The sequence below is a fragment of the Perissodus microlepis genome, chromosome 5 (genome assembly GCF_051167445.1).
Source record: "Perissodus microlepis isolate ML-2025 ecotype Zambia chromosome 5, ASM5116744v1, whole genome shotgun sequence".
In the NCBI taxonomy this organism is placed as follows: Eukaryota; Metazoa; Chordata; class Actinopteri; order Cichliformes; family Cichlidae; genus Perissodus; species Perissodus microlepis.
Window position 1 is genome coordinate 20,436,615 of NC_140465.1, and position 22,325 is coordinate 20,458,939.

The window sequence follows — 22,325 nt, forward strand, 5'->3', positions numbered from 1 at the left end:
CACTCCTCTCCATCTCCACACATCAATAGCAAAGCACCTATTTGACTGACAGTTGGACCATGAAAGGTCTGTAACAATAATCAATTTAGACCATGCTTCTATAGCCTCCTGGGTTTGAGAGATATACGTACATGTATAAAATTACCACCTATCTAGTTCAATATCATCCATCTTTCTGCCTGCAACTCAGAAGGTAGAGAAGATTGTTTGATAATAAAAAGGTGAATAGTTTGATGCAAGTCCTTGTCCTTGAGCAAAATGTTGGGCAAATCCATGTGTTTGACAGCTGGCAAAAGGTGCTTTAAAATTAAAAAAAAAGGCTTAAAAAGCCTACGTGTGAATGTATGTGTGAATTTGAGTGCTCAGTTAAAGTAGAAAAGTCAATTTACCATTAGTGGAAAAATATTTAGCTTAAGTGAGAATTTTTACTCCTCACCTGTGCATTTTGGTCACCTGTGCTGCTCTTAAAGATGTTGCCTCACTGGAGCATAAATTGACTTTGCTGCAAAAAATAGGTGTGGAAAATACAAAACCTATTTTTTGCAGCAAACTCTCACATCGACTTCTATGTTACACCCTGGCGATGAGAAGAGAGAGAGAGAGAGGGAGAGAGACAGGGAGGGAAGCCAATATTTGTTTTACTTTGTCGCTGTGTTTCCACCCTCCCTTTTTGTAGAAATGCACCCTGGATTCCTTTTGTGAATCACCCAGCAACAGACACATCACTTTGTCACCATCTTTTCAGTGCAAGCGGAAACCATTGCGCCCAGGCTCTTCTGGAGAGGCCAAGCAGAATCCTACCTGACTGTCTTACCAATGAAGAGCCAAAACCCATTCTGTGGGGTTGCTGTGTGTTACACATAACTGGTCCTGACAAAAGTCCCTCCCTCTGCAGCACCCAGAAAGAGCCAAGGCTTTTTAGGATTAAGACACATGGAAAACTGCAGTTTGCATTTGCTTTCCATAAGCTCTCGAGTGCAGAGCCAACAAACAATAGTGTTTGTTTTTTAAGTGTTAGCTTAGCGGGTATTTGAATTCCTAAAAGCACTGAAATCTTTGGGGGGGAAGTGCACTTACAATTAGTGCAAGAAGCACAGAGTTTTTATAGACCTATTCTGCCAGTGGAAAAAAAACATGTGGCTGTATTTACGAAGATAAAAATATGTTTAGCATAATAATATATAGATAGCATTCTTTTTACTGTATCCACTTGAGTTCGCGTAAAGATAAAGCTCTGCCATCAGGTGTGATTTAATTTTAACCACACCTGCTGTACTGTATATAAATGCTGGTAGGTTAATCCACCATGATGGTCTTTAGAGGATGAATTTAGAGAATTATGATGAACTCTTGACTTTTCTTCTAACACCATCATGAGGTTTATATTTAAAGTTAGGACTAAAATGTGTTGATGTGGCCTTGGTATACTTGAATAATCAGGTCAGTATTCTAATCTGTGCATTACATTACTTTATAAGTGCTACACCAACATTAATATCACTGATAACAGCCTTAAATTTTTACCGTGCTGACATACACGACTAAATCCCTGAGCACAGTAACATTAATGCTTGCTGAAAATCAACATCTTTGCATTTAATGTCAATGAGCTGTCGTTTCTGTGGCTGTACGTCTCGTATTGTTATATTAATCTGCATGTAGTCATTCCAGATTAAGAAACTTCTATTCTTCAACAAGTTAAAAAATGTATGGCTTCAGGGGCATTTTTATAACAACTATAGAGGGATGTTACTACTACGACAAGGACGCTGAGGAAAAAAGGGCTTCACCTAGCCAGGCATCAAAGCATCGCAGAAGTACTGAAATTGACCCGTGGCATATTTCTGCATGGCTCTGTAAATATGCCTGAATTTAAAAATGCATCTGTCATCATTATCGCAGTCATCATCTGCATCGCCATTTTGTCTGTCCCGCATGAGAGATAATCGACTGTACAGTTTCAGAGCATTGCTTTTGTCCCCAGCGTCTCAGCAGCGAAACTGACAGGAGGCCAGCTGTCTGCCCGTGTGTCTGCCTGTACTCTGCTCTTTATTACCACCACCTCCTTCTGTAATTACAAGCTCCAGTGCACACAAGCGCACCATCAGGTGGGGCCAGGGCCACAAGCATGGCACCAGCAGCTCTCATCATTGTGGCATTTTGAATTCCCCCCGTGTGTAAGAGCTGTAGGCCAACAGGAGGCACATCAGAGGTGCCACAGCCTGCAGGCCAATCAGCCAGCTGGGGTAAGAAATGCTACATTTTGTTTCATATCATTAGAAGGTTAGCTCACCCCTCATTGGTTCACCATCTGGGCATTCTTTCTTCCTTTCTCCCTCAGTGCTGTGGCTTCTCAGTACTGTATCAACACTGCACAGCCTTCAGCATGGCGCGCAGAGATAAAAAAGAACTGAAGATGGAGGCGAAAGATCTGGGTAGATGAACATGGAGGCAAGAGCAAATCAAGAAAAGTAGAGAAGTGTGGGAAAATAACATAAAAAGAAATTAGGCACATCGATATGACTGAAATAACAATATTAATATCAGAAAATATACCCATATTATCCAGGACTTTAAATATATTAAATTGCATATGATACCTCGTGATAATAAAGTGAAGCTGCTTTGATGTCAAAATTTACATAGAACGTCAAAATTGGGGCAACCGTGGTTCAGGGGGTTGGGAAGCTCATCTTGTAACCGGAAGGTTGCGGGTTCGATCCCCAGCTCTGTCTGTCTTGGTTGTTGTGTCCTTGGGCAAGACACTTCACCTACTGGTGATGGCCAGAGGGGCTGATGGCGCAATATGGCATCCTTGCTTCTGTCAGTCTGCCCCAGGGCAGCTGTGGCTACAACTGTAGCTTGCCTCCACCAGTGTGTGAATGAATAGTGGAAATGTAAAGTGCTTTGAGGGTCTCGAAAAGCGCTATATAAATGCAATCCATTATTATTAAAATTGCACGGTAGAGTGTCACCTAGCAGTAAAGACAATGCATCAGTGTGGAAATATGCGAGGAGAAGTCCTCTCAATAACAGTTTCACATCATCACAAAGGGAGGTGTAGAGTCTCTCTCTCTCTTTTTTAATCTGACACCAGTTTGGTTCTTACTCATTTTAACAACTCAAACTTTAACTATTAAACCATGAGCAAGTCTAATCTCCCAGTGAGAGCCGCATATTTTATCTCAATGTGGGAGTTAAACTCTGCATTAAGACTGCTCGTTTGAGATGTTCCACAAGGGTATTTCATTTTGGAAGACAGCGGGCTAAGAAGATTATAAGCACATTTTTCAATTTATCTCACACACCCTGACTCCTTTTATTGGCTGGGACCCTCTTATCATGTTTTGCCAGCAGCTAAAGCAGCCATTGGCATCTTCCACTGTATCCTCTACTTTGGAGTAGTTGCATTTGATGCAGTATTAGACTACACTTATTTTTACCCCGAGTGTGGCCTTTTTGAACATTTTGTTTCTCATAGTTGTGCATGTGCGTTATTAATGCGTTTCGGTGTTCTAAATGGCAACTTGATGAAATCAAGTTAATTCAAGGGATGACTTTGGGAAAACAGAGGATTACATAAAAGTGTTAAGTCTGTGTTATTCATCATCTGGACCTTGAGTGAGTCACAAAGGGAGAGAGGGGGAAGGGGGAGGTGGGAGAGAGAGAGAGAAAGAGAGAGAGAAGTTGCTGATGTTTAAAAAAAACGGGAGAAAAAAAGCTGCAGGAGTAACGATATAAAACCTTGAGACAAGCGGATGCTCCTCTCTCAAACCCGCTGCCATCTCAGTGGTGGAAATGTTGGAGTTGGGGAGGGTCGACTTTGAGGTGACATTGACGCTATGTAGACGAAAGTGAGGATCCTGCGCTCCATGTTACGTCCCTGCTCGCTTCAACTGAGACGGCGGCAGCTCCTTTTCTCCGTCTTCTCTCCCCTCCTCTCTTTCAGCACCACTCCTTTAAGGACAGCACCTCGCTCTCAAAGACGCATTTGCCCACTATCCTCTCCCCTTTCGGATCATATATTCGCTCGCTGTCGCCGAATGCAAAGTTTTCACCGCGGTTTGACTCAGTGCAAGTGAAAGGAAGTTACTTTTTTCCAAAATCGGGATATTCCCCCCGGAGAAAGAATCTGCAAAGTAGCGGACTGTATTGTAAGTATTCACTTGTACGGGGTGCAATTTACATAAATTCGAGAAAAGAAATGCATTTGTTACACGCGAGGACCATCAAGGAATTTGCCATGTGCAGATGTGCTGAATTTGCGTAAGGATATGCAGCTGCGCGTGAGGTCGACGAAGACTTTTTACTTTTTTTTTTTAGTTTTCTTCAGGAGCCATTAGCATCTTCTTTGATCTTTCTGTTCTACAGCCACATTTCATGTATGTGAAATTTGAATCTGTGTTTTGTAGATTGTGTAATTTAAATACGCAGAAAATGCACAAGCAGTTCTTGTCGCGATGTCTCTTAGATGCAAAATGTCACATTAACTTGGAATAGAATTGGTGTATTTTTATTAGTAGACTGAAATATGAAAAAATAATACTCTAGCTTCCATCTGTAAATGCAACCCTGGTACCCCGCTTCTCAATTACGCACAAGGTAATAAGGGGGCACAGAGAGCGCACTCTCTGCTCACCATTTTAGCGGTCGTTTATTTTGCATTTAAAAATGCTATTTAAAATACAAACAGATGACGTAGATCTTTTACGTTTATTTACCAATTTTTTTGCATTAACTAAAATAACTATTGCGAATTAGAACTCTATTCCATGGATATTTGATGTAGATCTATATTCAAATTGCAAATTCTGGTGAGTTATTAGCCTCTCCAGGTGATTCATTATCGAGTCTGATTTCTAAATGTGTTTAAATGCTTTTCTCTTGTAAGGGAGCAGTGAGAAGTGGGCCATTGAATTTAGAGCATAATGAATCAAGGACAAGAGCAGGCTCTAAATTTCTGCTAACATGGATTCACTCCAGGCAATTAAAAGTGATTCATATTGCATGAGAAGCTTTTATTTGATCCCGTGGGATTGACAGAACACGGGACAGACTTTTTTGTCACCCCTCAAGAAATATCACGACATATATACATGTATAAAGAGAGAGAGCTAAATAGATATAATTCAAAGAAATATTCTTTCTGTCATTTAACAGATTTTTTTTTTTTTTTTAGGAATATTTAATTCCTCTTTAAATGTTTTTTTTCCCCCCAAGGAGTTAACATCCACAGTGATTATCGCAAAATTAATCCCTCATTATTAGGACATTCGTTTTAAGGCTCTATACATAAATATTTTGAATAACTATATTTGCATTCAAAGCAACTAACAATATCTAATTTAGGAATGTCACTTTTTCTGTGAAATTTATAACTATATTATTATTTTTGTTTTTTAGGGTCACTGGACTGTTGGTAAGGTCCTCGCCTCTCCTCCAAATCACTCGCTGTACCCCAGTTTTCGTTTTTTCCCCCTCTCGGCTGTTGTCTGGGAACTGGAAGTACGGGACGGATAAACTGCTGTCTATCTGGACCAGTGCTGAAACCCCCTCTTCTCCACTGGTCAGGACTGTCCGACGCACACCTCGACCATGGCTACCAACGGGACCAAAGCCTCGGACGGACACGTCTTAACGGAGACGGTGAATGACGCGCCCACCACCACTCCAAACGACAAACCCAAAACCTTGGTGGTGAAAGTGCAGAAGACGAAAAAGGAGATACCCGAAAGAGAAACGTGGGGTGGGAAATTTGACTTTCTCCTCTCTTGTGTCGGATACGCAATCGGACTCGGAAATGTCTGGAGATTTCCTTACTTATGTGGAAAAAACGGTGGAGGTAATGAGGAATTCTTGGCAATTTTCAGTATATCCACACACCAGAAGGAGCGCAAAGATCTCGACATTAAAACCTGACAGTTTGCCCAGGACTTCTTTATTTATAACAGATATAAACTGCATGTCCAGTATAACCGTGCGTAATTGCGCACAAACAAATAGCTGTGACGTGATCTGGGGCGCAGAAACAAAACACCCCTTATATGTTTTATTGGATTATGTTGAAAATTATTAGCATATCCTTTGTCGTCATTTACACACCTTTACTTCTCACCTTTCATTCAGGGGCCTTCTTGATTCCCTACTTTTTGACCCTCATATTTGCTGGTATGCCTCTGTTCTTTCTGGAGACGGCTCTTGGTCAGTACACTTCTATTGGAGGTCTTGGAGTGTGGAAGCTGGCTCCAATGTTCAAAGGTAAATTATATATATATTTGTTAAGACTTGAAACTAAATTTTCTAAATAACTACTTTATTTAGGCATTCTAAGTGGACTTACATGTGTTCCTCATTTTGTTTTATTCAGCACAATTTGACATCACACCTTTATTTTCCATTGTTTCAGGTGTTGGCCTGGCTGCTGCTGTTCTGTCCTTTTGGCTCAATATCTATTACATTGTTATCATTTCCTGGGCTATTTACTATTTGTACAACTCCTTCAGTGCTGTGAGTATTTGATATTTAAAGTCCTACATTTCTTAGCAAATGTAGTAACAGGGCACAAATTCTGAACCTTTAAGGGCCGAGATTTTCCAGACATAGCCCTGTCTGTATTGTTAGTACTATTACTTTCTAACCCTTTAATCATGAGGCAGGTGCTGTTTGCCAGTATCTCTTATATAAGGCCTCACAGCCCTTAACAGAGTATGACATTTATTACTTCCTTTCCCACATAATTAGTGCCTTACACAAGGTATTGATAAATGCATTTGGCGATGAAGCATTCACTGCTCTGAGAAAACCATGAAATCTCAGTGTCCCGAATGAGTATCGTGGTCTTGGCAGCTTGACAGCTAGAGAGAATAGGCAGTGGGAGAGTGCTCCAAATAAAAGAACCTGTGTGTGTGTGTTTGTGTTTGTGTGCGTTTTCCTTAAATTTCAGGATTTGCCGTGGCAGACTTGTGGAAATAGCTGGAACACAGATCGCTGCTACACCAACTACAGCATCACAGACACCTCAAACCTCACCAGTGCCGTTGTAGAGTTCTGGGAGTAAGCTGGACATTTCAGTTAATGTTATTAATAGGTTTTAACTGCACAGTAAGGTTAGAGGTTCCCTTATGTGCATGATCATTACATCATGGGTCAGAGTTAGATATGGCCATTTGCATATGATGACTCAGTGGCCATATCCGTTAATAGCAATCTACCCAGAATATCAGCAGAGGAGGAAAATCTGTGCACAAATGGTAAATGGACTGAAAAGAATAATGGATGAGAAAAATAACGTGTGCACAGAAGCACAACTTCCTTTTGCTATCATACCTTTAAGCTTTAAGGATGAGAAAAAAGCCATCAAAAGACTCTTTGTGAATATCCAGATGCATGTAGGCACATTTGTGTATGCTTCCATGCATGCTACATATGTGACATCAAGGATGCCCTTGTGTATTGTAGTAAGACCCCTTTACTTCCCTCCAGACGAAACATGCATCAGCTGACCGATGGCCTGGAGAAGCCTGGGGAGGTCAGGATCCCACTGGCTATCACACTCGCCATAGCATGGGTCCTTGTCTATTTCTGTATCTGGAAGGGAGTCAGCTGGACTGGCAAAGTAAGTAGAAGAAGAAGGTACAGACATCAGCAGAAACAATGAAAAAGCCAAATATAGAACTGGAACAACAGAACTTTAGATTATTGTTGAAATAAAGGGAGTTACTCACTTATTTTAGAAATTTTGTGTAATTTCCTGTTAGTGTGGGAAAAGAGCTTCACTGGTACACTGTCACAAAAAAGTTAAAAATCATACAAAAATGACTAAGATTATACATGGACACATAGGCTATCCCTTCGGAATATTCTTTTATTATAAAGTATGTTGTGTTATATAAGTACCAACATTTTGCACAATGGCAAACAGCCCAACAGAGTTTGCATCATCTGTACACTGAGCTAAAGTATGAGATTTCTATTTGCTGTTGCTTGATCTTTATTTTGATGTCTGTTTTTTTCAGTATGGCAAAAGGAGTTTCAACAATTTCCTAACTTTCACAACAAGATCCTCTGCTGATTCATTTTTATGCAGTAGATGTTATCTTGGCTGGCATGATTAGTGTTGACTTTGACAGCACAGTCTGAAATTAGTTCAGATAAGGAGGGAAATAGTGCGCCGGGAGTGTGCTGAACCCAGTCTTTCTGGGGTCACTGTGCCTCTGGGAGATTGTTGACTAGGGCACTATGCTGCTCTGTGTGGATGGTGCCTCAGTAACACAATAAATTGATGAGATTAACAACTTGTCGGTTTTCAAACTGCGCTCTTGTCTCGCATGACAAATATTCTCGGGAGATCTTAAAGATGGCTTAGAGAGATTATTTTGCAGTAATCACGATTTTGTGCCCCGTAGGTGGTGTACTTCTCTGCCACGTACCCTTACTTCATGTTGTTCATCCTGTTTTGCCGTGGTGTCTCTCTGCCCGGTGCCATGGATGGAATCCTCTTCTATATCACACCAGACTTTAACAAGCTTAAGGAGTCTGAGGTGAGCTCGCTGCTCTTTCTGATCATGAATACATGTAGATATTCTGCACCAGCAACCAAAATTAAGGTTGCTGCAGAGTATAAGATGAGCCCCAACTTGATGTGTTTTGGTTTTTGGGGTGATGTTTCAGGGTTGTTGTTTTTTTTAACATTATGTAGGTCTCTGTACCTACATGAATGGATGGGAACTAATAAGTCAACAAGATTCCAGATACATTTTCAGTGATTGCAGAGCTTTAACGTGAATGTCTGTGAATGAGGTTTATAACCATGATTGTTCATTGCAAGTACCATTATTAGCACAGTTCACAAATACTTTCTTTTACAGTATTGATTATGAGATAATGTGTTTATTTCTGTAAAGACTGAGAAGCTGAGGTCAGATCACGATTCAGTGATTTGACAGTTGATCAAATAGCATCAGGCACGACAAAACAATGCTAAGGTGTTACAGTGCAGAACAAACAGTTTCCCTCTTTCTAGCATTTATGCACATGCTTTCATCAGAGAAAAGAGTCCTGATAATCAGTAAATGAATATAATCCTGGCCGGTTTTTCAAACAAAAATCTTCTTTTAGCAGCAATTTTTGCACAAGCACACTTACTTGAACCTCTTTTCTGTCTGTGTGTCAGGTGTGGCTCGACGCTGCCACTCAGATCTTCTTTTCCTACGGGCTAGGATTAGGCTCTCTGATTGCTCTCGGCAGCTATAATCCCTTCACCAACAACGTATACAGGTAGGTGAATAAAATATTGTTTCTGTTTATTTACAGCTTGAATTAAATGCCTGTTAAAAAATTACCATCTAACACCACTCACTCATATAATTTATTCATTTATTTATTTATTTATTTTTTATACGGAGACCGTGCAGATGTCTCTTCCTGGGATTATTTTTGGTTTCCGTGACAGCATAGTGTCTGCAGTTTGTTCTATTTTGGGACTATTTGAGCCCCCTGTTATATCAGTTGTTTCATTATTTTGGCTCCACATAGTGTTTTAGATTCAGGTACACACATTTGGTGACTGTCACAGGCTGTCACCTTATAAAATAAACACTGGCCATCTGCCCATTTGTCTCTCTAGTCGTAAAACTGCTAGAACTCACTGCTGTTTTATAAAATCAGGACATTATCAATGTATTCAGCTGTTGTGCCACTGCCAGATGCAAAATGGCTTTCCACCTTTCCCTTTCCACCCCACCCCCCACCACCCCACAAACCTCCCCACAATGTGTGACGGGTTGATAAGGAATTGATATAGGCGTGACAATGGCTGCAGCGTGCTTTGTCTCTCCCCTACAGAGATTCTGTCATTGTCTGCTGCATCAACTCCTTTACCAGTATGTTCGCCGGCTTTGTCATCTTCTCCATCGTGGGATTTATGGCCAGTGTGACAAAGAGACCCATCGCTGATGTGGCAGCCTCAGGTAATTGCAATCAATGTTGAAACTCAATAGTAATAACAGACACAGGCAAGAGATAATATGACTACAAATACGGTGCAAAAAGTCAGCCATTGCAGCTGCTATAATTTTGAAGGGACAAATGATTTTTTTTACACTGTTGGTCCAGATTGCTGGGATTATTAGAAGGGAAATACTTTGCAAAAACTCTCTGTACTCTCAGTCCTTTACAAATACTCAGCTTTGACATTCAGTGTACTTTTTTCTCTCAATGACACTTCGAGATCAACTCCTTTTTTTGTTTCTTCTTTTATCAAGTGTTACACTTTCAGTACTGTCATATGAGCCCAGTTTAAATTTATTGTTTTGCCTTCTTTAGTCAAAACCAGATACTTTTAGCTGCTCCCTTATTCACAAGGAGTCACCACAGTGGGTAGCTCCCCATGTTTGATTTGGAAGATCTTTACATCTGATGCCCTGCCTGATGCGACTCATATAGAGTAATCTCCCAGGACAGGAATCAGGAGCCTATCACTTGTTAGGCAATTGTGAAAGCCATTACACTATGGAGCCACTACGTCATAGCCAAATACCATGTTTTATTTGTGTCCCACTGTCAAATACAAATCACATTATCTCTGATATTTATCTTTTATCAGGACCTGGCTTGGCTTTTTTGGCATATCCAGAGGCTGTCACCCAGCTCCCCATTTCCCCTCTCTGGGCAGTGTTGTTTTTCTCCATGCTCTTGATGCTGGGAATTGACAGTCAGGTAAAGATATTTCAAGAAAAAATGTCTCCTTTTACCAATATGAAATGCTTTCTAAAATACTTTTCTAACCTTCAAATAAAAATGATCTAAGTTTTCAGTTTGATACTGCACTAATGTGCCAAAAAACTTACCATTGCTCTTTTGCTTAGATACTAAACCTTAGCAATGTTTTTATTGTGACAGAAATGTATTGTGTAACAGTTTCAACCTGATTCTGCAATCTCTCCAGTTCTGCACTGTGGAAGGCTTCATCACTGCCCTGGTTGATGAATTCCCCCATGTCCTTCGAAAGCGTAGAGAGATCTTCATTGCAGTCGTCTGCCTTATTTCTTACATCTTTGGCCTGTCCAACATCACACAGGTGAATATGAATGTGCACTAACTATGAATGTGCAGGCATGTCAAACATAAGGGTTGTGGGCCAGAATCGGTCCTACAAAGCGCCCCCCATGGCCATTCATGCTGCACCACTGTAATTAAGTAACAAATTATTAAATAACAGATGTTTTTTGTTTTTTTTTACTACTTACCCTGGAAATGTCTGTATTTTACAGTAAGTCCAAAGTAAAAAAAAACAAAACAAAAACAACAACAGGTCATTTAATAGGACATTTTCTGTGAATTTACCTTCTGTTTTATATTTACATTAACAACAACCAGACATTAACCTGATCAATGCCTGCATTTGTTGGGTTCATCTTTACACTTTGTAAAACAGTCATAGGGTCTAATTCTTGAGACTAACATGCCAAACTGATTCACAATATTTAGTATTTACTCGAGTACAAAAAGAGATCCCCCAACATCTACTAGCAAGATTCCCATGTGGTGTGATCTGGTCATTAAGGGCTCTGATTTGCATATCATATCAACATATCCTTGAGAAATGATAAAATGGCTTTAGTCTAGTACACGTTCTCTCCAATTTCTAAATATTCATTGAAACTGCTGTGCATATTCAAGGAGGAGAAACCCCAGCGCTTTGTTAATCACATCATAAGGTCACAAACAATTTATTAAAGTAACCTGACTGTCCGAGGAGGCGATTATCCCAAAGTTTTCTCGACACATTCATTCTCCTTAGTGAATGAGCCTTTGTAGACAATTCATAAGCTTCTAACATGTCACCTTTACACTCGGACTGTCTACTGATTTCATTTTCGGGGCACATTTATCCTCCCCCAAAGGAAAACAGCCCTTTGTTTCTCCTGACCCCACATTCGCTGCTATTTCTGTACTCTCAGGACAGCCATACTTTGCAAATGTGATTCAAAAGCTTCAGTTGTTCCAAAATCGCTAGTATATTTTATTATTTCCTCAATAATTTTCAGTCTTAGCATTTCAGTATTAGTCACAGCTCATTTATGAGTGAATGACCTCTGTGTATAAGACAAATTTTCCTGGGGCTTATGCACAGTGCGCTATTTTAATCCCATTTTAATCTACAAGAGCTGTTTTAACCCAATTATGACTGTAATTAAAATAGGTGTTTTAGTCTGTTGAAGAGAAATGTCATTGTACTTAATCATTTGTCTTTTCTACTATGCTGGATTTCAGATTTGAGTAATAAAATGACATTTGAGGGCTTAACACAGTTCTATAAACTATTGTTTACACATAAATATTTAGCTATCAAAGTTTATTTTAATATATTGGAATTCCAAACTCTGCTTCTTCAATTGACACACTCTGAGTCATTTCCCTCAGGTAACATTATGCTAAAAACACTTCAAAGATTTGCAGCAGTTTGAAATGCAAGACAAAGAAAATGATAAGCAAGAAAAAAAAAAACAAATTGTCAGTAATATGCAATAAAAGCTTCTGTATCTCTTGAGCTATGACAATTCAAGAGCCTGCGCTGTTCCTCTGTTCCAGTCACATTGGATTTCCATCATGCTACATGCACAGCACGTTATTTTATGGCAGTTATCCTAATCGCTGTTCCAGGCAGTATGAAGTATATCAAGCTTCAAAATGTAGAAGTGGACAAACTCCAAGAAGTCCTCTTGAGCTGGTCCCTAGAATGACTTGATAGCTGCAAGGCACTAAAGGCTGGCGCTGTTTTTAAGTAGAAATTTGAGCCATATTGGTACTGTGTGCACTGCACAGTAGGAGAAACACAGCTTTTCACAAAGAATCCATTTTGAGTTCTGAGTTCATCAGTTGGATGTTTAACCATTTATTCTCACTCTTGATGTTACTTCACTGCACTAGTTTAATACTGTCCCGCACATGCCTGTAAGTGCTTTTTCCATTACTTCTCCTTTCTCATCATGTTCTTTGCCTCTGTTTTCAGGGTGGACTGTACGTGTTTAAACTGTTTGATTACTATTCAGCTAGTGGGATGTCCCTACTCTTCTTGGTCTTCTTCGAATGTATCTCAATCTCATGGTTCTATGGTGAGCCAAACAAAAAGGTTTTTTTTTTCTCCATCTTAGAACAGTAAGTGTTTTCTGTCTTTTAGCTGCCAATTTGGTGTCGCTACAATGCCAAGCTTTGACATCTAAGACTCAGATGGGATACATATAAATCCACAGTGACATAATGATAAAAACAGCACTGATAATGTTTTTGGTTTTTTTGTTCCAGGTGTGAACAAATTCTATGACAACATTGAAGAAATGATTGGCTACAGACCATGTCTCTGGTGGAAGGCCTGCTGGGTTGTCTTTACTCCACTCGTTGTGGCTGTAAGTGCGGCAAGCAAAAACATAACACAAAAGAAAAATAGTACTCCACTGTGGTCAGTATTTTATTTGAAGGCACTCTGTATATTGCAAATGACTTGAACCATACATTTAAGAAAAAGTGTGCCATTGTTTGATGATTGCTTCTCTCTCTGGCTGGAGTCTATTTCTTTTCACTGACACTTGATTTAATGCTTGTGTTAACTTGCATTTAAGCACCATCATCCAATAGTGTGTCCAAACCACATCTGTATAAGACAATATAGGAAATAGTACAATTTGCAAAACTCTTATCTTAGCTTAAACATTATGCAGTTTGGTAGCATATTTGTAAGCATAATTAGATCTATTCTCTTGTTCCTCTTGCGTACAGGGAGTCTTCTTGTTTAGTGCAATACAGATGGTTCCTCTTACTATGGGCGACTATGTGTTCCCTGCCTGGGGTCAGGGGGTCGGCTGGTGCATGGCCCTCTCCTCCATGATTCTCATCCCTGGCTACATGGGCTACATGTTCCTCACACTCAAAGGCACATACAAAGAGGTAAGACAAATATATTAATGCTTGACTTTTTTAGTTGTATTTCACAAATTGTTATAATTGCCTGCTTTACACTACAAAAATTAATATCCTTTTCTTGTTAAGAAAGGAAGTGGGATGTTATTATTTTTAAAGCTATGGTATAAATACCAAGAGTGTACGGCTGACAAGTAGCTAAAGATAAACCAGCGTATAATGCATCACTATACCCACTTCTGAGCTTTTCACACATCTAGTAGCTTTACCCTGGACTCTGCAGCTGAATAAGCCACACTGAGTGTTTCAAGTGGATTACTTCTTATGCATGATTTTTTTGCACAAGCCAAACTGATATTAGCTCATACAGGATGTAAGGCGATCCTATATGCAGATAAAGAAAAATACAAGCCCAAAGGATTTAGTGAAAGATCCATTTACACCATGTACAGAAGTTTAGATAAATATTTAGGTCACCACAAATGCAGCCTGCTTTACCAGAATATACTAACCCATGAGCTTTATTACCTTTACTTTTTATTATTTTCATAATGGGCAGCTTTGAAAGTACTATGAAAGGATTATAATTAAGGGCCAAACAGAGAACCTGTGCAGGCACCAGCAGTCTTCTATTCTCCTTCTTCTTCTTTGTCCACTGGCAGTTCCCTGATTCTTTTTACCGAGTTTAATGGCTTTGCCACGAGTGCTCTAGGGCCACCAGTGGTTCAGATTTGGCGGTATGTTTAGGCACATAACTTTTAAAAAACACAAATGAGGCAAATTAGCTACTCGTGGATTCCAAAGAATCTTAATATCACCATAACTTTGGGACATCTCATGAGTACATATTCTAGCATAAGGATGTTTATTCTCAGTGCATTCTTGTTCTCCTTTCCTAAGTCCTTATGAATTCTGATTCTGAAATGTGATTAGGTAAAAGAGATAGGATGTACTTTTGAAACACAGCCAGCAATGCAGGAAATACCAACACGTTCTTAAATTGTCAGTATATTACGCCTCGGGAGTGAGAACGGGCTGCATCTGACCAGTAGACGGTCGTACAATAATAGTAAAAACAGAAAAACATAATCAGAGTCAACCAATAGGCACAGAGGGCTTCTATTTCAGCCTATGCTTGCTCTGTTGTCGTCCATTCATCAGGTCTGGCTGCACAAACTAGGCTCAAGGACTCAAATGGAGTTCACACAATACAAAGCATCAGACAAGTGGGTTGATTGTCACAGAACTGCTGCTGAGTTTTCCTTATGCCCAAGAAGGTCTCCTAGTGCCTCATTTCAGTGAATAAAAGAACAAGACATTCAGACAAAATTGGCATCTGCTGGGAATTTGCATGTGTGACCATTAATATTGCTAAAAGCTATGTCAACGCCTATAAGAAGGTACAAACTTGCAGTTTCTAGTGTAAAGCTACAGAACTGATCAGTTCTATAGCTTTAGTAGTGTTTTGTTTTTGTATGATGTTGGACGAGAGAGATATAGGACATAAACAAGAATTTTTGTGTGGTGTCTCTGGAAGGCCCCAAAGCCAGGATATGTCTCCTTGTCATGTCAACCTAATTGATGCAACCACCATGAGTGAATTCATTGAAAGATTTAAAATAAATACAGGCTACATTTTTTTCTGATGTCTACAAATATTGTCAGAGGTGATCTTCAAAACAACCCTCTCTAAAGTTATCACATGGATTTTGACTTTTCTATCCATTTGCCCCTTACAGGCAATTGATATAAAAAAGGAAATTATACTGTAGCACAGCATCTCTTTCATAAATTAACATCAGTCTTGGTGTACACACTATGCACTTTTTTCTGAGTCCCTAGAAGCCATGCAAATGGTAAAAAGAGGTTTTATTTTCAATCAGTGCTAACAGCTACACCTTTAACATAATCAGATCAAACTGACATTGTGACTGTACCCTGCTGAACTTCTTGGCTGAACTTCTTGGCCCCCTTGTTGCCGCTTGCAGCTATGTTTTGTAATTAATTTTGTAATTTAGAAGCCAAAAGATGCTCCGCACTGAAAGGGAAAAGGATGAGCATAGCAAGTGTGACTTTGCTCCATGCATTAAAACTGTACAGCGCCACTGTAATTCAATGGTTTTATAATAAGTAAAACACACTAGCATCCTGGGCAAAGTAGTAAATTGTCATGAAGCGTAGAGCGGTGATAAAAGGATTAGTGAAATAGATTTTTAATTAGTTCTGTTAAATAATTTCTGATAGCTGTGTGCTGTAACAGTGACAATGACATACAACAGCCATGAAGTTCTTGGTAAATGACGTTTATACGCAGGGCAGTGCCACGCTGCATTTTTATTGACCTGATGTTACTAATCACTGTAAGAGAATACCTTTTCTGGTATACCATTTACATTAACAACTTCTTGATTTGCAGTCATCCACAGTGAGCCGAATAAGCAGGCTTACAGATAGTCTCTTAGTCTCCTCTGACAGATATAGCTTTATAGTCACCACTGACAGAATAAATGGGCGATAATTGCAGACAGTGGAACAGAGGCTATCAGAGGCGATGTGCAGGCGTCAGATCCTGCAGTAACAGCTGATGGCTGATTGTCTAATTGTAGCAATCAGCAAGTTGATTAGTGCTCTGCACCCAGGCGAACACTTAGTTTCACAAACACTCCATAAAAATGTTGACTGCAAAGCCCTGTTCTGACGCTGCATAGCTGAGAGCATTTTTTAAAAATTTAGTAAGTTTAGTAAGTTTGGCCCATGGAAGTTTGTTGGTGTCATTAGTAGGTTTCACTCTCTAAAGTATATTAATTCATATAACTTTATCTCAGGTTGGAAAGTGCAGACATCTCCCCTCACAGCATCCAGCAGAAGAATGTTTACATTCAAAGCCTATCCCTTAAGCTCACAGCTGCATAGCTCGTGTGGTTTGTTACAGCATTTGGATTTGAACACAGACTTCTCAGCTCACGATATTAACTGTGGTACCGATCTTCTTCTCAGCGTCTGCGGATGATGATCAAGCCTTTGGTACTGGTGAAGGCTCAGGAAAATGGTCCAGACCAGCAGACAGAAAACCAGAATCAGAACCCTGCTACTGAGGAAGCCTACATCTAAAAAGGTCTGATCTCTGTCTCAACAGCCAGACTGGCACTCCACAATAGAAGAAACGTAATCAAGGTTGGGAACAACCACTAGACTTTTATGTCTGCTTTTATTCACCTACCTCCTGGGGACACGTGAAACCAACCTGATTACACAGTTATTTTTAGGGGGTTTTCTGTATGTTTATTTGTAAAATACAAAGTTATAAAACTTATGATGACAAGCAAATTATCCAGCAAAGTTATTGTGATATTATGAATTTCATTATGCAAAAAAGTTAGCCTTTTTAGAAAAGGAAATGTGACTTAGTAAAATACTGTATATTGAATATATATAATTTAAATTTGGAGGCCCATGTTGATTCAGTAGTAATGTGCTTTGAGTAATCTACTAAACTCCAACTATTGTACAAAAGGGTTTATCGGTAAAATGCATTTTGCATGTCCATGAAATAAATACATCAAAATAAATGCCGTGTAGTAGATGAAAACACAATTTGAAAGTTAGCAAAGTGGAAATGGAATATTGAGCAATTTAAGGCAAAGACAATGTGGGAACGTGCAACAGGTAAGGCCAAATTTGCTTTTATTTTTAAAACAAATTTAACTAGACTATCAATCCCCTGCAAATCCTGCACTTCACCTGAAATGTTTACTACCCGTGTCTGGGGATACAACTGAAAAGCACAAGTACAGTATGGAATTTCTAAGTGTCCAATTTATTTTTGGCATGAGTGAAAACTGTGACCACAGCAAAAATAACATATATAATACATAGCAAGAGACTGTTATAATTGTTTCTTTGTTTTCTAAAGAACAATAACTTTGTATGTTGTCCAAATCTTTTTTGTAGAACAAGTTTTAGGTTATTTTCTATGTGTGTGAGTGAGAAGGACCAAATTAATGCTCTGAGACTGCTGACCCACTGAGCATTTATGGATTAAATAAAGAGTCTAATTAAAGTAATCATTCGAGAATCCCCTTTTGACTCGGTATAGAGCAGCAGGGTAGTGAAAAGAGCAGTCGCCCACAAGCACAGTTTGAATCTGTAAACTAGTAACTCTAAAAATAAAGGCATAGCCGTTACAAAACTCCTACATGTGCACTGCATGTAAAGTATTTCTTCTGGAGAGTAAACATTTGGAAAATGGTGACTTTTCTTCAACTGACACCAATTAAGTAGAAGGAAAAGTGTTACGCTGAAATAAAACAATACTAATTTAGAGTTTAAACTGTGAGAGCTAATAGGCTGCAGTGTAACGTGCGAGATGATTTCTATCATTACTACCATTATTCTGTCTGGAATTGTTTACTTGTGTATCTATTTAGTAACCCACTTCTCAGGAACAAAGGTGGAAGTGACCAAATTCTCTCAGATACTACCACGATACACTGAAACAATGAATGCTGTATTAAACGACAACAAGTGTGAAAATGGTCATTTTTTTCCCATAAATTCAACATGCTACCTGAAGCAGCAACAAAACATAAAGTCGCAAACCAGAATGAAGACTTCACATATATATATATATGTGTATATGTGTATATGTGTATATATATATCTATATATATATATATAGATATATATATATATATATCTATATATATATATATATCTACTTGGGTACATTCAAAAGCTGATCCAAATTCCTGCCTCTTTTCTGTGTGCTATCTGCTCTGCTAGCATATTTTCTTTCACTGTGTATAAGCTGTTATGGCCTTCACAGATTTTGGTAGAAGCCATAAGTTGTTCCTATTCTGTCTTATATTTCCAATACAAGAAATGGGCAGATCAACTTTGGCACAGACACAGAACAAAACTGGCTGAAGTACTGTTAACAGGACATAGCCAGATGCTTTATAGGCCAACACCACCGAAAACTACTCCTTTTCATAGGGTGAATAAAAACCTATTATAACATATCAAGTTGCTCGGCAATATAATAGCATATGAGTAGATCCTGACTTTGTGACAGACCGCAGATATCACTGTATTACTACGAAGAAGGATCAAGAGAATTTGCTTCTGTGGCAGCTATGCGACAGGAATCAGGTTGAACCAGTCCCATCTTTTCTTTTATTTATGTTTTTTTTTTTTTTTTCAAAGATGTTTAAATGTGCAATGACTAAAGGGTTCCGTGAATTTTGTATAAAGTTACCATATTGCAGTTTTCTCTCTTGAATGATGTTGTAAACTGGACTGTGTAATACATGTATCTGTGAATGTCCGTACAACCTGGATTTTTTTTCCCTTTCGTCTAAATGTTGAACAGAAAAAAATGATATCATTTGCTGTTTTCTGCAATAATACTGTCTCAGAAACTAAAGCACATATCTCTCAACTGTAAAAAAAAAAAAAAGAAAGAAAAGAAACTATGAAGATAACAGCAGAATAGATTAATAATAAAGAAGATTATAATAATAATAATAATAATAACAATAATGTAATAGAAATGTCTAGTCAGAGAATATTGTTTTGTATATTTCTAGCTGTTTCATGGGCCTAATGTAAAATATTATATGTAAAAAATATAATAAATGTCTAGATGGTGTTATATGAAAAAGCATGATTGCAATATATGTTATCTGCAAAATAAATAAAGTTCTATAGATTATAATCCCTGTGTTATGTGTTCATTCCATTTAAAGGGTAGGTGAATAAAAGCCCACTCCATTTTAAATGCTTTCATTTTCTAAAATTATTTATTTATTGTGGAACTATGCATGTGGTTAATTCTCCAAAAGTTGATTCTGTTCATCTGGACGTAGCGTTTTCTGGGAGAAACGTGTCGTCACTCATCAAAGTGACTTCTTCAGTCTCAGCTGACTGCAGGTCACTACACTAGCCTGTAGGTGTAAATAGATAAATAAATATTATCTCAAGAGGAGCGGATCCGACAGAGACTGACAACGCTTTTAGATGAGAATACTCTTAAAAAGGTGTTTGACTTTACTGAGAAGGCTCATCTAGCTCAGCACAAGAAGTCTAAGACCAGGCAACAAAGGAAGTTTGACTTACTTGTTGTACGTCAGAAACCACCGCAAAATACGGAGAGTGTCCTCAGTGGCCAAAAGAGACAAGGATGCGACACGGAGGATGTGGACAAGTGGGTGAAGAATCTGTCTGACAGACAGCTCACCCAAACAGAGAAAAACATCCTTGCTAAAGGGTTGAATTATGCTGTCACACCAAGACAAATCCCGCTAGTGGAGCTGATCACAGCCACAGAAACAGCAATTCGTAACAACAATATTGCAGAAGTGGAAGCAGAGCAACTACGGACGAAAGTTTCGGCCTGTCTCAGCAATGCAAAGCCCCCAGCATCCAACATCACCATGGAGGAGAGGAAGGCACTCACATCACTTAGTGATGACAACAACATTATCATCCTTCCGGCAGACAAGGGTAGGTGCACAGTATTGCTAAACCAGAAAGACTATCATGACAAGATTTTGTCACTGCTCAGTGATGAAAATACTTATGAGCCCCTGAAACGAGACCCTACAGGCTACAGGAAGAGGGTGATAGACTGTCTGAAGCAGTTAGAACAAGACAAGGCTATTGACCGGACCTCATACCACAGGCTATACCCAGGGGAATCTACACCAAGTCTGTATGGTTTACCGAAAATACATAAACAGGGTGCACCTTTAAGACCGATTGTCTGTATGATCAACTCGGTCACCTATAACATCTCCAAGTTTCTGGCTTCGATCCTCAACCCGCTGGTGGGCAGCTCTGAACACCACATCCAGAACACCCTGGATTTTGTTGAGAAGGTGAGAGATGTCATTATGGAGGCAGATGAAACCTTGGTCTCGTACGACGTTACATCTCTCTTCACTTGCATCCCAGTTACAGAAGCGTTGGAGGTAGTTCGTAAGAGATTACAGGATGACACCAACCTCAGCAACAGGACCACTCTCAGCATCGACCAAGTGTGTTTGCTTTTGGAACTGTGTCTTCATTCCATCTACTTCACATACAAGGGTCAGTTCTACCGGCAGAAACATGGGTGTGCCATGGGCTCCCCAGTTTCACCCATCGTGGCCAATTTGTACATGGAAGAAGTGGAAAAGAGGGCTCTGCTATCCTACCCTGGAACACCACCAAGTCATTGGTTCAGGTATGTGGATGACACCTGGGTGAAAATCAAATCTCAGGACGTACTACATTTCACGGATCACATTAACTCGGTGGACCGACACATCAAATTCACCAGGGAGGATATGAAAAGTGGCAGGTTAGCCTTCTTAGACTGTGAGATTTCCATCAGTAATGGGGGACATCTAAAAGCTGACGTGTACCGTAAACCTACACATACAGATCAGTATCTAAGGTTTGACTCTCATCATCCACTGGAGCACAAACTGGGTGTCATCGGGACGCTACAACACAGAGCGAACACCATCCCCACTGACACAGCGGCCAGGGAGGCAGAAGAACAGCACATCAAAAAGGCCCTGAGTAAATGTGGTTATCCCAGCTGGACTTTTATCAAAGCTGGAAAGGCACCTAAAGAAAGCTCCAGCCGATCCAGGAGAGAAGGACAACTGCTGCCTAAGCAAAAACCTGTAGTGATCCCATATGTGTCAAGAGTATCGGAACAGTTGAGACGCATTTTTTCGAAACACCGGGTCTCTGTGGCTTTTAAACCGCAAAACACGCTGCGCCAAAAATTGGTCCACCCCAAGGATCGGGTCCCCCGACACAAACAGAGTAACATAGTGTACGCTGTTAAGTGCCAGGAGGATTGCCAGGATTTATACATCGGGGAAACCAAACAACCTCTGGCGAAGCGGATGGCACAACACAGAAGAGCTACCTCGTCAGGCCAGGACTCTGCAGTCTATTTACACCTACAGGCCAGTGGACACTCTTTCAAGGATGAGGATGTACACATCCTGGACAGGGAAGAACGCTGGTTTGAGCGTGGAGTCAAGGAGGCCATTTACGTGAAAAGGGAAAGACCATCTCTGAATCGAGGAGGGGGCCTAAGGGTACATCTTTTGCCATCTTACAATGCTGTGATTGCAGCCATTCCCCAACTCTCTGTGAATGGCACTCATGGCCATTGATCAGTGGTCTTTGATCAGCGGGTTTTGGTCAGTGGTTGTTGATCAATGGTCATGAGAATTTGCATAATTATGATTAAGGAACTGGCCTCACAGCCCATTGTTCCTTCAGTGGGCTGGTTTCAGTCATTATGCAAATGTACTGTTTATAAGATTGGGGAAACCTGCAGTCAGCTGAGACTGAAGAAGTCACTTGGATGAGTGACGAAATGTTTCTCCCAGAAAACGCTACGT

General features: G+C 39.7%; 1 protein-coding gene across 1 annotated transcript; it reads left to right on the forward strand.

Moving 5' to 3' along the window:
* The first annotated feature begins 3,708 nt into the window (after positions 1-3,708).
* On the forward strand, positions 3,709-19,633 carry slc6a1b (solute carrier family 6 member 1b). Its single transcript, XM_084928671.1, has 15 exons — positions 3,709-4,154; positions 5,404-5,842; positions 6,127-6,258; positions 6,407-6,507; positions 6,944-7,053; positions 7,483-7,615; positions 8,406-8,540; positions 9,173-9,276; positions 9,844-9,968; positions 10,604-10,716; positions 10,946-11,077; positions 13,013-13,115; positions 13,306-13,406; positions 13,777-13,944; positions 16,915-19,633. Exons 2-15 carry the CDS (start codon positions 5,596-5,598, stop codon positions 17,026-17,028), a joined length of 1,818 nt encoding a protein of 605 aa, XP_084784797.1. The 5' UTR covers positions 3,709-4,154; positions 5,404-5,595; the 3' UTR covers positions 17,029-19,633.
* Positions 19,634-22,325: the final 2,692 nt, after the last annotated feature.